General features: G+C 38.2%; 1 protein-coding gene across 2 annotated transcripts in view; it reads right to left on the bottom strand.

Annotated features, from left to right (window-relative positions):
• Positions 1-16,088, bottom strand: part of LMO7 (LIM domain 7) — a 249,361-nt gene that overhangs the window by 94,497 nt on the left and 138,776 nt on the right. For both annotated transcript variants that reach the window (XM_011972003.1, XM_011972002.1), the window contains one exon: positions 6,198-6,304. In XM_011972003.1, the coding sequence (XP_011827393.1) occupies positions 6,198-6,304 (107 nt within the window). The remainder of the gene's footprint in view (positions 1-6,197; positions 6,305-16,088) is intronic.

The following is a 16,088-nucleotide window of genomic DNA, read 5'->3' on the forward strand; positions in this document are numbered from 1 at the left end:
TTAAGCATTCTTAACATTTATTACTGGCACATCAGCACAAGGATTTATTAAAACTTTGAACTACCTTGAAAGGCACATAGTCCAAAGTTCCCATTTTAGTTTATTACATACAGAAATGAAACACATGCTCCTCTTAAACTGTGTAAGTTTTAGATTATGTTGTAATATGTCATATCATTATCATTATTCTGCTATAAGTAAAAGGCAACTGAAACCAAAAGTTCAGTGACAGCTTTGCCAGATTTGCTTTGCATTTGAATAACGAGAATAAAAAGAGGATGAGTTGGCAAAGATTAAGACAGGTTTTTCCCCATCTTCAAAGCCTGGTTTTAAGATATCCAGGAAGTCTTTGCAATTGAAATCCAGTTTTCAGATAAACACGTAAAGACATATGGTAACAGGAACCAAGGAGATAAAGGGAATAATATATACTTCCTGTCCTTAAATAGTTTCAAGTCTCTAGAAAAGCTAGATGTAGAGGAAATAAAAAGTCCTTTGAAAACCCAGATGAGAAACCTATGTCATCTCCAATTAGATGAGTTTCCTCATTAAAAAAATGAAATGACTGCACATCTCTGTATTTCCAGAGAAATCTGTGCATTTATCTTTATACAATATATTCCATCTGTGAATTTACAGGGCCATCTCCCCAGTCATAATGTGAACCCCACTGAGGGCAGGTCTCCATCTTATCTATGTCTGTGTAAGTATAGGCCACATAGAAGATGCTGAATCAATGCTCATTATATAACAAACAAGTGATGACTTCTCTAAAACCAAAATTTCCTCTTACTGGATAAAGTGCCATTTTCTACTCTGTAGCTCCAGAAATAGATTTAACCATACGTACCCCCAATGTCTATACTCTCACACAAATAATCACTCAAATCAGGCCAGAATAGAACATGAAAGTCAGAAAAACAATGCTTAATACTTCTGGTTACTGGTAAAGCTCACATTAAAAAAAAAAAAAAAAAAAAAAAAAAGACTGAGTGAACTACAGGTATTTCAGTATTAGCAATTTTAAAAGTTGGATTAGGTCAACATAGGCAGCCCTACAGATAATCATTTGAAAGAAGAATGTCTTCCACAAAAATATCTCTTTGGTTTAACCCTTCAAAGGCCCTTGTTGTAAAACAAATGCTAACTGATCATGGGAGACAGACAACTTGCATTCTCCCATGAAGGGTCTCATGTCAACTGCTATTTAGATTGGCCACCAAGTGAAACCCTTCGGAGTAATGAATGTAAGATAGGATAGTTTTAAAGACGTAGACCCTGGCCAGGGAAGTCCACAGCATGAAGGCTCATCCAGCAGGCCAAGACAGAATAAGGCCCCAGGGCTTTTTTGGATTTGAAGGAGTAGAGAGCAAAGGAAGAAGTGCTGACATTCAGAAACGTGGCTATCTGAGAAACAGATTAAGAACTAGAAATGGAGAAAAACAGATACAGATAAAACTTCAATTATTCCATGGCTTGTCCCAGCATCAGACCTGCCTCATATCCCAAAACCTTTCACTGCAGTTAGGACTCTTAGATATACAAACTTTGTCATTAAAGAGCATTTCCACATTTGACCATACATTTTTGCTGATAGTCTTAAACAGAGCCTCAGTCACCCAGAATTAATATTCCTCTCCTTCCAGGAAGCAATTCACAACAGAGAATGGTTGAATGGGATAGAGATATATACAACGCAATCAACTTCCTTTTCATTTTATGCTCTTCTAATAGTTGGCAGAAAGGGTACATTTTTAAATAGTCACATGAGTTGACAGGTGGAAGTCACTATGCTCAAGTTGCAGGTCCAAGTTTGGATATCATTAAGCTTGCTTAAAAAAAAAAAAAAAAAAAGAGATTAAGATATTGAGAAACTCATTTGAAAGACATGTACTTGCAAAGAAAAAAAAAAGTAAAACTAGGTCTAAATTATTTTAAAAAGCAAAAATTAAATAATTCAAACTAGGTATATTTTTACTTATATGAATAAACCTTAAATACACATACACACTTTCATACCTCAAGCCCAATTTGGCAGACTGTTAAAACAGAGTGCCATCTGGGAACCTGATTATTCCTAAGAAATGACTTTAGAGCACTGCCACAAAATCAAGCACTCTTCTGAAGCTTTAGCGAACAGTTACATCCTTAAAATATCATTTTGAGACTCTTTTATTTTCCTGATGGGAATATGTTAACACTAATTTTGATTCCAACTACTGTTCCTTTGGCAACTATCATGTGTAAAGATAATAGATTTTTAATTTCTGTACTTTCATTTTGATAGACTTACAAAAACAAACTCACTTAATATCAATGTTTACTTAAAGTTATATTTTATACTTCAAATATCAATCCTGTAGGTAATAGAGTAAGTCTATACTAGAAAAGAATTTCCTTGCATGACAAATAGTGTTCAAAGTCATTGCCACCCTGTAATGGATATTATGAACAGAATGTATCTGAAGACGTGCTAAAAACTGGATTGGAATGGTAAGGGGGTGGAAAGAGGAAACATGTTTACAATCTGTTCAATTTCTCAGCTTAAAATTTTTGATATATAGAGCAATGGTTTAAATACAAGACTTAGTTTCCGAGTCAAATTGCTAGACATATAAAATTAAAACCTTTAATGGTTAAACCCTACCTTTCTGCCAACTTCAAGTTCTCCAATACAGGACCTCTAGGCTACTCTGTCGAGTTGCTTTCGACTACAAGCCATTGCTCTGTATCTCCCTTAACGACCAGATGACTCCACAAAGACCATGACACTTGCCAGAGGAGCTCTCCAGTGTGCTGTGGCAGGCTGGTGGGGCCATTATGCTTGATCTCCTACAGCCCTTTTACGGAAGGCCTGCACAGATGGCTCTGTGGGAACTTCATCACATTTTCTTTGTGGAGAGTGTGTGCTCAGTATGGATGTTTAGTAAATGGTTAAGAATAATGATCCAGTTTTTCATCCACACAAAAGATTGATTTCATGGCCTCAGACTGGGGTAGATTTCAATCTACCGTTCACGGAGACTAAATCATAAATTTGCTTATTAGCATTCCGAGAAGAAAAGAGGTTGGATCCTACCCATTAAGTCAGGAATATCAAAATTAAAGGTGTCACCTGATGCTTGAATACACGTAGTCCCTAAATAAACAGAATAATTCAAACATATTTGAAAAAATTACAACTACTGTTTCCTACAAAAGTAAAAGAATTATTAAAAAATTAGAACACATAATAGAATAATTTACAGAAATATGGAGAATACTCTGGTTCTGATTGGTGAAAAGTTATTACTGTGAATTAAATTGTAAATTTCAGATAGCTAGAAAATTGAAAAATAGTTGGAGTCCTGGATTATTGAAACTATTCATTAACAACAGCTCTTTACTTGCTTCTGCTATTGCCATTCATTTTCAACACACACAACTCTCCTTGGGCTCCATACAGCAACTATCACCACTGACCACTAACAAAAAAGTTCCTCACATTTGCCAACACGGAGGATAGCGACTGTCCTTTCCTATTTGCTCTCAGTATGCATCATGATTAGATCAAGTTTGCAGCAAGGACAACAAGTCTATGCACTGGTAGATGCGGTCTGGGCAGTTGTAATACAGCATTTTAAATAATCAAATCATTTGCTACACCTTGTTAAATTTAATGCATACAGATATGCAAAATAATTTCAAAGTACTCACACATATTACCATACTCTCAGACAAGTTACAATGCGTCTTCCCGCTTAAACAGACAATAAACACACTAACACAGAAATGCATAAATTGTGTCCGCATATAATAAGTTATATTTTAGTAGAGTGTCAAAGGGGTCATAGTCAGTATCCTTCATTTCCACATGACTATTTTGCTGGCAGGGAGGGAATAAACAAGAAATTCTAAATCTAAAGCCAGAGTTTCTCAACTCCAGTACTATTAATATTTGGAGTAGGAAAATTATTTGCTGTGGGGGCTATCCCATGCATTAAAGTGTATTCAGCAGCATCCCTGACCCATTAGATGCCTGTAGCACCCCCACCCGGCTATGACAACCAGAAGTGTCTCCAGACGTGGCCAAACATCCCCTGGTTGCCAAAACTGCCCCCAGTTGAGAACCACTGATCTAACCAACACCAAGTCCTATCCACAATAACGATAGGACAAGAATTTTGACCCAAAGGAGTCTCCACATTATATATTTTTAAAAAGCTAAAATGCATTACTATTTAGTAAGCAATTATTTGCTTTTCTTTAAATCTGGTTCTTTTAGTAAAAGTGCTATCTCAGGGCATAAGAGCTTGAACAACATTTTTAAAGAAGTTGCTTTGCCACTTTCCTGTGTCTCATCTGGGAGGCTCCAGTGCTTCCACTGCAGCAGACCCAGGGTTGACCCCTTTGCTTTTTGGTCCAATGAGATAGAATTATCAGGAGAAATGTTCTCAAGCGAAGCCAAGGTTCCCACTCAGGCATTCTCACAGGTACTACTTAGGCACACCTTGCTTTGACGAACTTGTGGTTTCCACTGAAACAAGTTGTTCTGCATACTTCTCACTACGGCTATAACTACGTGACCTCGCAGTTTCAGTTTGTCAGTAATTTCACTGAAGGCTGAACCCAGATACTAATTTGTCTGAAACATTTTAGGTCCAACATCTCATGAAACAGGCTCCAGGCAAGCACTCTTGGACTTGGGAGCCAACAAACATGTTTCGCCTAGTCCTTAGCCTACTCAAATATAGGCTACAGACTTTCAAAACAGAGTACATGATTTTAGGGGGAAGCGCGTTAACGCTTAACAAGCATCAACAACTTAAGGAAAAGACTTTCAAAGTCTAAAGTTTCTTTGCCCATCAGATAGGCCTTATGAAGAAATATGCTGATAAGGAAAAATAAATACATCTAAATATTTAATTTTTATGGAAAGTAAACATGACTCCTACATACTATAGAAGCAAACATTTCACTTTGGTGATGAAATTTAGAACCTCTAAACTATCTTTCGATTAGTCAGAAACGCAGGCAGATTTATCCCTCCCATGTACATTTCATTACCGTGGAGTTTAGAAAAGCTTATTCAACAGAACTAGAAGCAGCTTCAAAACAGTGTTCATTTAAAAACATATATTGTTAGACTTTAGAAAACTAAGTCTACCTGGGTTTGGGGGCTGTTCTATGTACTGCTAGAAGACAACGTGTACTATTCAAAGATATTTACATAGCTGGTTATTTTTCTTCAGAAAAAATAATTGGTCATCCAATTTTAAAAATAACTATTAAAGGTTTTACACAGGGATATTAACCACATAAGCTAAATCTTTGAACTGGTAGAAACCGATTTTTCCATTTTCATTATTTCTATAGCTAGAATAAGGTGTTTATTTTCTCCCTTGCAAAAAAAATGTTAATTAGGTTTAAGAGGCAGGATGACAAAGAGATAGTTACTATAAATTAAATAACTTTCCTGTCAGCTTTATCTGGTAACACAGTTTATTATTGATTGCCTGAAAGCAAATTAGATTTACAGGAAATATAAATAAATATCATAAGAGCTTAAAACCAGATTTCCTGAAACTGTATACTCCCACACAAACAACATTTTCCACCTAAAATCTAACAAGATACTGGCATACATGTTCTCACTCCCACTTTCACTTTCCCATCCACACTATTAAAATCGTGGAAAACAGCTCATTTTTAAAAGTCAGCCACAACTGGCAGGGTCCTTGGCATTACATGTTGGTCCCAGGCACTGCTGTCTTCACAATATTAAGAGATTCTTTTTTATCACTGTCCTATCTAATTTTTATGCTAATAATTATGTCTTAATTCAAAATATATTTTAAAAATTTAAAGATTGTTATTACTCTGCAAGTTATAATATAATCCCTAAATTCACTTTATAAGTATAATAAGTATCCTCAACATTAGCAACCAAACACTACCATGTTCGACACGTATTAAAATATTAACACAACCATTTTGGTCGGTATAGAGATTTATAGTAAGACCATGCTATGAGTTAGAAACAGCTTCACATTCACAGTCCCTAAGCCATTTTTAAAACAGTCTCTTTTAGAATAAGAACAGAGGAAAACAGAGAGAGGAAGAATTTTTCTGTAATCATGAACTCTCAGCAATTCTTTTCACTTAAGCTATAAGCCCTAAGTTTAAATATATATATCTAACAAACTGTTGAAACTTACTTGACAGTGACTCGATTTGATAAATCCTGTAGATCTCCAGGATGGAAAAGCTGGGCTTCTTTCAATCCAATCTGTTCACAAGCTTTCAAGAAAACGTTTATATTATCCTGTGAAAAGAAGTGGAAAGTGATTGCTTAGCTGAGCTCTCTCTCAGACAAAGGTTACAAATTTTTATGCTATAACTTCGAAGCTTCAAAGTCCATTTATAGTCGGCAAAAGAGGCGGTAGCAAGACCCATGCATATGTATATTTGAAAAAAAATACATAGGGCTTGTACAGCCTTTCAGTCCTCCAGAGCATACACGGTTGTGCTATCTTATGCCCGGGCATACACTGTTTCTGTGATCTTTGAGACTGGCACGTTAAACATTACCTGTTACAGGACAAGTGCCTAGCCACTGAGCAGTAATCTACACTTTGATGTCAGCTCTGCTCTGCAAACAAACGCCCTCTTCCCAGCTTTGCACGGCAAGCCTCACCTCTCCTCTTTAAAAATAACTCCAGCTACTGACATTCACCCACCCAGAAACTGTTGGCAGGGAAGAAATAAGAGGAGGAACATTCTGTTTCTATGATTACAAATTACAGAACGACTGTGGAATACCACACCTGGAATCTGGGTTTGGTTGTTGAGCTGGCTCTTGACAGGCAGGGAAACCATACTATAGGACTGAGGAGAAACCTAGCGTTCATTGGCTAAATTGCATAGTTTGTGTGGCACATTACTCACTCCCTGCACCTGCCTCAAGGGCTGTCTCCAAAAAAAAATTAAAGCCTATCCCCTCCCTCCAAGGTTGCCCTCGTATCTAATTTCAAAACCCAAATCCTCCATTCACAAACCAGTGCTTTTCGTTAATGTAAACTGCTGCACAAACACGGATTACAATATATGCTATTTTAAAGCCAGCTACCTTTCAGAAACATACATTTGGTTACCAGAATGAATTTAGGCTTCATCACTACTACTCTTAAAAAAAAGAAAAGAAAAGAAAACACTTTATGGGGTTGAGCTTGTGACGATCCCAGGTGGGCTCTCCATATTCACTTTGTTATGGTTCTCAGGTAAAGGGGTGGCCTCCCAACATGCCACCCATCTGTCCACTGAGGCAGCTGGCAATGCTACCTCTGTGGTGTGAGCCTCCTTGAAACCTCGCCTCCCTCCCTAAGAGGTGACTTTCACAGACCAGAAGATAGTCTGCCACTTGGAGAAAGGCAATTACTGTTTTCCTAAGATAAAGTGGCTGAATTCTACAGCTTGGGTTCTTGGAGAGTAAGGGGATTTTGGGAAAGCACAAGGAAAGGTGTGGCAAGAGAAAAGCAACACTCATTACTAGGGAAAGAGACATTCTAAAAAGCCACCATTTGTACAGGCAGGAGGCCATTCCAATCTACTATAGAAGGCAGTGAGAACTATCTAGCTGAAAGATGAAATCCATGAATCATTTTAAATAAGATGAAGTCAAAGAGTAAAGAAACTTGCAAGTCAAAAGTTGAATAGCTCAACGAAAGGTGTTTATTTTGTTTTTTGTTTGACTTATTAAGGAAAAAGGAGACATAATTTATTGGCAAAATTCCAAGAGGAGCAAAAAGTGATAATTTTGTTAGGCCCACAGTTTCCAAAAAGTATACTACCTGTAATTATCAAATGATACAAATAGTTTTAAAATTGACCCTCTGAGAAGCAGGCAAGAAAAGATGGTTGGATGTACCAATACCCCCAGTTCCATAATGATATGGTTTGGCTCTGTGTCCCCACCCAAATCTCATCTCAAATTGTAATCCTCACATGTCAATGACGGGAGCTGTAATCCCCGCAGGCCAAGGGAGGGAGGTGATTGGATCATGGGGGCAGTTTCCCCCATGCTGTCCTCGAGATAGTGAGTTCTCAGGAGATCTGGTGGTTTTATAAGGGGCTCTTCTCCCTTCACACTCTCTCTCTCTCACCTGCCACCATGTAAGACGTGTCTGTCTCCCCTTTCGCCGTGACTATAAGCTTCCTGAGGCCTCTCCAGTCAGCCATGCAGATCTGTGAGTCAATTAAATCTCTTTGCTTTGTAAATTACCCAGTCTCAGGCAGTTCTTTATAGCAGTGTGAAAATGAACTAATACACACAGGACGTAAGTCTCATATCAATAAAGGAAAAACAAACCATTAGAAGTCTTCACACCAATGCAACCAATTTGGTTCTGAACGTTTAAAGTATTACATACAATATTAAAATAAGGTTAAACTAAAAGTAAACTTAGTCAAATGAGACCCAAAACAATTCTTCACATATTTTATACAAACATAGCAGCATTCATCTGGTTGACAAATAGGTACAAGTTGATAAGGATAGATAAATAAAGCCAAACTCTCCTCAAAAACCACCAAAGTAGAGAGAAAGCACTTGATATCTAAAGTGACTCTACTTAATTGAAGACAAAGTTCAAGAGAAGATACAAATTCATATGGTTAAATTCTAGTCTTAAATAAAGCCTTCATTTTAACCAAAAAAGCAGAATGTATTTTAAATCGCTCAATGATGCTCAAGTTTAACACAGAATAGCTTTGTAAACAAAGTCACACATGGCCTATGCAGCAGGACCAGGTTGTACTAAGATCGGTAATGTAGTCTCAGTCATTCCTACTGGACTTGAGCGCACTGGTAATTTATTCCTTGCAATTTCAAAGGATCCAGGCAAAGAGGTCCCTAAGGGTATATATAGAATCATAAAATAAAATTTTCTTGTCAGTTAAAACTTCAAGAAGCCACACTCAGCTCAACACATTAAAAGGGAAGTATTTACTTCTCATTTAATGAAATCATTTTCACTTGAAATTAGCAAAAATAAAAGGGAAAATAAGGGACAAATTAAAACAAATCTTATCTAATTGGACCAGTAGCCAGAACTCCAAGTTAGCTTTGTCCCTAAACAACTGTGTGGCTTTGGAAAGAGAGTTAACATTTCTGGCCCCATTTTCCTCACCCCTGAAATGAGCAGTTTGTGAATCTGTAACCCATTATCAAGGGCAATCATTTTTCTCTGCAAGAGAAGGGAAGCCCAACCTCCCTGGCCCAACCCATCACACAAATATTTCATTACCCAACTTCCATAAAATACTTCATGTCAAAATCCTGCTCTAAACATCTGTAAACCCTGTACTTTCAGGACCAAAAGTGGCTTCTCAAAGACAAACCAACACACACACACACACACACACACACACACACACACACACACGAAAACAATGAACCCTAGATGTATCTAATGGCTCCTTTTAGCTTTACATTTTTCTATGACTGTGAATAAAGCCATGATTACAGTCATCCCAAGGCTTTCTATTTTTCTATGACTGTGAATAAAGACAAACACTACAAATTAATGGTTCTAAAACTGGCCCTCTGAGAGGCAGGCAAGAACAGACACATGGCTTTAAGATTTTCATATTGTCTCCAATCTCCCTTACACCCCTTATCCTTGAATCAATTATAAAGCAGTCATAATAGGTGTGGGGTGGAGTGGGCTAGGGTAACTTAGAGAGTTTTATGATCAGGAACAGCAGTACTTACCACTAAGATAGGATGGAGAAGCCACAAAGATCTACCAAGATAATCAAGGTTTGTATTTGTTCACTGTAGTACCCTACTAGTTATCTATTGGTGCATAATACATTATCCCCAAATTTAGCAGCTTAAGGGAATAGGTGTTTATGATTTCACATGGTTTCTGAAGGTAATTCAGGAGTGGTCTTAGCTGAATAGTTCCAAATTGGGAGACCTCTCATTAGGTTGTAATTGAGGTGTCAGCCATGACTACAGTCATCCCAAGGCTTTCCTGGAGCTTGGAGGAGCTGTTTCCAAGGCAGCTCACTCATGTGACTGACAAATCAGGGCTGGTTGTTAATAGGAAGCCTCAGTTCTTTATCAAATGGACATCTCCAAAGGGCTGCTTGATAGAGCCCGTGATCCAAGAGAGCAAGATGGAAGTTGCACTGTCTTATGATGTAGCTTTTGAAGTCACATTCCATCATTTCCTCAACATCCTGTTGGTTACACAGGTCAGGCCTATTCCATGTAGGTACACAAGAACATAAACACCAGGAGGTGAGATTCATGCGGGGCTTTCTGGGGGACTGTCTACTACACTTCACTCTCTGGACCCACCTCAGTGATTCACATCCCAACCATCTGCAAAATACACTAAGGCCCAAAAATTTTCATCCCTTTACAAGGCGAACTCAAAGTCCAAAATTTCATCATCTAAGTCAGATACAGAAGTGTCTGAGGCTCTTCAGGTGTAGTTCCTTAAGTATGGCCCTTGAGTAAAGTTTCTCTCAACTTAATGCCAGTGAACTAAGACAAGTTACCTGCTCCCACACTCCCAACATGCAGTAGAGTGACAGGTGTAAGATAATCACTATAGACACTCCAGGTCAGACAGTAGAGAAATAAAAGGCACACAGGAGTCATTGGTCCACAGAAATTCTGAAATCCTTCAAGATACAGGTTGGCAGTTCCTTCATGAAGTCTCAAGGCCAGGTTATACTTCATGGTTTTTGGCTACACCCTCTGGATTCTTGGTGCCACCCTAAAAGTCATCTTCGCTTTTCACCGAAAAGTAGCCTCTCTTTGTGGCTATGTGGGTTTTTCAATCTACTTCTTTACCCGACCCATAGCAATTGAGAGAATTAAGGGTCTCTTCATTTAATAATTCTCTATTCCTTTCAGTCTCAGCTGGCAGTGTTTCTGCAAATACAATTCTCTCAAAGATGTTACAGATCTTCTGTGAATCTTACTGGGGTTCACTCCATTAGACAAAAGTTGCACCCATGAATCTCTTCAATAGTAGCCCTTCTCTACCTTGGTCTCCTGCTGAGATGACTGGAGGACAATATCCTTAAGGTTCTTAGAAGCCCTATTGCTTGACTGGACAGATCTGCAAGGTACCATCTTGAATCTAAGAACGTAAAGAATTTTACAACCACATCCTCAACTCCTTTTTAGGCCTTATTTTCCTGCAAATGCTCTGAATTTAATCTATGCCTGAAAACCACTTCTCAATTCTAGCATCATTTACTTACTAAAGAGACTGACAATTTTCAAAAGCAGCAATTCCTATTTCTCTCATGTTTGTCACCCTATCCTTCACTTTCTCTTCTCACATTTTACTATAATCCACAAGAAGAATTGAGGCATCACTTCAATACTCTGTAGGTCACCTCACTAGAAGAATGGAATCTCCACAGTAGATCACTTAGTTAATTGGGTATAATTCCTAGGTACAAGGAAGAGAATATCACAAAGTGAGAATCATTGGGACCATTTTGGAAGCTGACTACCACAAGACTTTTAATAATAAAGAATACAGACCAGTCAAAAATTTAGAATAGAAAAATAAACATTTAGAAATGTTGAGTTTCAGATGCCCAGCTAGTAGTAAGTTAGGTTTGCAGCCCATGAGAAATATTTGATTTTAAAATATGGTTTGGGAGTCTAGCACACATTGGTAGTAGTTGAAATTAGGGATGTCAGTGCACCCTCCTTGCCCTGAAAGCAAAGAGAAAGAAGGATTCACAATCAACCACCAGCATTTAAAGGACAGTTAAAGAAAGAGGAGTCAAGAGAGAAAAATATCTGGCATCCAGATAAATCAGAAGAAAAGCAGAAGAGAATAGCATTATGGAAAACAAGGGAAGAGAATAGCATTATGAAAACAAGGGAAAGAAAACAACAAGAGAGAATCCTCTCAGGAATAGAGAGGCAGATGATGCCATAAGAAAAACTACCCAAACAATTTGAAAATCAAATAAAGTGGATATTTCGTGAGCAAAAACTCCAGAAGACTCATGAGTAAATAATGAGTGACGGTGAAGATCAGCTGCTGGCAACAGGGTGAGGGACCACCCAGAATCTGAAAGACCTCCTTGGTCTTTCACTCTGCGAGTCTGTTTCCTACTCAAGCCTCTTATCAGTCCTCCCAAAGCTACCACTCCCCTGACCCTCCAGTGTTAGAATGCCTCATCCGTTGAGGGAAAAGGTGGGGAGAGAAGCAGCACTCGTTCTTATTCTCTTGACCCCAAATGTAGGGTTACATTCCATCTCCACCCAATGTTTTGAGTTTGAAACAAACACAATTATACACTTCAATGGAATCTTAATTCTTCTCTATTTCCATTATAAATCCTGAAAAGAGTGTTATGAGAATAGCATAAGGCCAATATGAATATTCTCACACTGGTGCCAAGGGTAAGACAGGTCTTTGTTAACACCTCACCTTTCAGAGCCTTTCAACCCATTTTCCTTCCAAAAGCATTTATCCAGTAACATATTTTCATGTCATTATAGCACATGTTCTTGCTCTTTTATAGTAATGTAAGTGCTTGGGAAGAAATGTCAGGATCCAAAGTTGAATTCAGCATTCCTATTTAAGCAAGCTCTTATCAGTCAATATAAGGGCTCTCTCATTTTATTTTGTTATTTTAATTATTTTCCTCCTCATCCCACATTCCCACTCAATTATTTTCCTTCTCATCCCACGTTCCCACCCACTCCCATTTCCCTCTATTAAAAAGATGCCTTCCCTCAAGTATATATCCTATATATATCCTAAATAATTAAAAAGATTCCCAAATAAGTATATTACATGTACATGCATGAACATGTACATATCAAAAGGTACAAACAGTTCTGATGTCTGCTAAGAGGTAAATGGATAAACATGTTGTGGTCTATCCATACAATGGAATAGTATTCAGCCATAAAAAGGAATGAAGTGCTGATATGTGCTACAAAACATTATGGTAAGTGAAAGAAGTCAGTAAACAAAAGTCACATATTCCATTTGCATAAAATATCCAGAATGGATAAATTCAGAGACAAAATGCAGGTTGGTGGTCGCCAGAAGCTGAAAGGAGGAGGAAATGGGGAGAAACCACTTAATGTTAAGAGGTTTTACTTTGAAATACTAGAAATGTTTAATGGTTGCACAACATTGTGAATGTAATAGATGCTACTAAATTGTGTACTTTAAAATGGTTTTTCATGGTTTTAATACTTTATGTTATGTGAATTTCACCTCAAATTATTTTTTAATTTTTTAATGTCAGTGGTTTTTGGTTACACAGGTGAACTATATAGTGCTGAAGTCTGGGATTTTAGTGTACCTGTCTCAAATTATTTTTTAAAGATGACTTCTCTAATGTGTTTAAAAATGTAAATGTCTAGTTGTATTAGTTCATTCTCATGCTGCTATAAAGAACTACCCACGACTGGGTAATTTATAAGAAAAGAGGTTTAATTGACTCACAGTTCCACAGAACTGGAGAGGCCTCAGGAAACTTACAATCATGGTGGAAAGGGAAGCAAACAGCTCCTTCTTCACATGGCAGGAGGAAGGAGAAGTGCTGAGCGAACAGGGAAGAGCCCCTTATAAAACCATCAGATCTTGTAAGAACTCACTCACTAGCACAAGAATAACATGGCAGAAACCACCCCCATGATTCAATTACCTCCCACCAGGGCCTTCCCATGACACCTGGGGATTATGGGAACTACAATTCAAGATGAGATTTGGGTGAGGACACAGCCAAATCATACCACTAGTCGAGGCAAAGAATTTATGATTGAGACCTCAAAAGCACAGGCAACAAAAACAAGAATAGACAAATGGTACTTAAACTAAAAGGCTTCTACACAGCAAAAGAAATATTCAACAAAGTGAAAAGGTCACCTGTGGAATGGGAGAAAATATTTGCCAATTATATACATCCAAGAGCAGACTGAAATCCAGAATTTATAAGAGACAACAAAAATCCAACTAAACCCATTAAAAAGTGAGCCAAGGATATAAATAAACCTTTTTTAATAGAAGACAAATGGCCAACAAAAACATGAAAAAGTGTTCAACATTACCAATCAGAGAAATGCAAATTAAAAACACTATATCATTTTACACCAATCAGAATGACTATTATTAAAAAGACAGAAAATGACAGATGTTGGAGAAAATGCAGAGAAACGGGAATGCTTATACACTGCCGGTGGGAATGTAAATTAGTGCAGTCTCTATGGAAAACAGTGTGGAGATCTGTCAAAGAACTAAAAAATAGAACTACCATATGATCCAGCAATCCCACTACTTCACATCTACCCAGAGAAAAAGAAATCATTATATCAAAGAGATGCCTGTACTTGTATGTTTTCTGCAGCACTATTCACAATAGCAAAGATACAGAATCAACCTAAGTGTCCACCAGTGGAGGACTGGATAAATAAAATGTGGTATACATCCACAATGGAATACTATTCAGCCATTAAAAAGTGAAATCATGTCTTTTACACCAACACGAATGGAACTGGAGGCCATCATCTTAAGCGAAACAACTCAGATGCAGAAAGACAAATACTACATGTTCTCATAAGTGGGAGCCAAATAATGTATACACATGGAAGTAGAGTGTGAATGATGGAAAACGGGGACTCAGAGCATTGTGGGGATGGGAAGGGGGTAGATGATGGGAGGTTGCTTGGTGGATACAATGTGCAATGTTCCAGGGATGAATGCACTGAAGGCCCTTACTTCACCACAATACGATATATCAAGGTAGCAAAATTGCACTTGTGCCCCCATGAATATAAATTTTTTTAAATGTTCTTTGGCCAGGCGCAGTGGCTCGTGTCTGTAATCCCAGCACTTTGGAAGTCTGCGGCGGGCAGACCACCTGAAGTCAGGAGTTTGAGACCAGCCTGACTAACATGGTGAAACCCTGTCTCTACTAAAACTACAAAAATTAGCCGGGCATAGTGGCAGGTGCCTGTAATCTCAGCTACTCAGGAGGCTGAGGCAGGAGAATCGCTTGAACTTGGGAGGCAGAGGTTGCAGTGAGCCAAGATCACGCCATTGCACTCCAGCCTGGGTGACAGAGGGAGACTCTGTCAAAAAATAAAATAAAATAAAATAAAATAAAATGTTCTTTAACAAGTGCTGTTGCATACACACACACACACACACACACACACACACACACACACACACACAGAGAGAGAGAGAGGGAGAGTCTAATTTACATAAATGCCATTATGCACCAGATTTCTCTTATACATTGAATCATTTCATTATGTAAAATGTAAATCCTCATGAAAATGTACTACTCCACCCTAGGCTCTTACCCTTCCCAAAGTCACTTTCATTTTTACTTGATCAAAAAATATATATTTGATAAAATTTCAAGCATGACAACCTCCAACACATATAGGGAATACTCTGCATCAGGGAACCTTAATGTGACAATACAGAAATGTCTACTCATAAGATCAAGCCAGTTAGACCCACTTCTGCAAAAGCTTCCTGAGTGCACAGGGTTAAGAGTTATCATCATAAGTAAAAGTGAAAAGACACTTTTATACACAGTGTAAAAATAGAGACAAGGTTAATAACAGGATTTATTACAAAAGTCCTAAATAAGATCCAAATCCTAACTAATTCTGAAAATGAGTGAATTAGTTCTCAGCGCTATGACCTAAAGGCCTTACGAAGCTTAAACCAAGGCTCCCAGAATGACACCCCCTGAAAGTGTTCCCTGTCACTTAACCAAGTACTCTTGTCATGATTACTTTGGTCTGGTATTCCCAGAAAGGGTTCTTGCCTACTTTAAACAAGTTTTCAATTAAAAAAAAGAGCTGGCCTGGCACAGTGGCTCATGCCTGTCATCCCTGCACTTCAGGAGGCTGAGGCGGGCAGCTCACAAGGTCAGGAGATCAAGACCATCCTGGCTAACACAGTGAAACCCGTCTCTACTAAAAATACAAAAAATTAGCCGGGCGTGGTGGCAGACGCCTGTAGTTCCAGCTACTCGGGAGGCTGAGGCAGGAGAATGGTGTGAACCCGGGAGGCGGAGCTTGCAGTGAG

This window comes from Mandrillus leucophaeus, unplaced genomic scaffold (genome assembly GCF_000951045.1).
Source record: "Mandrillus leucophaeus isolate KB7577 unplaced genomic scaffold, Mleu.le_1.0 Scaffold126, whole genome shotgun sequence".
NCBI classification, from domain to species: domain Eukaryota; kingdom Metazoa; phylum Chordata; class Mammalia; order Primates; family Cercopithecidae; genus Mandrillus; species Mandrillus leucophaeus.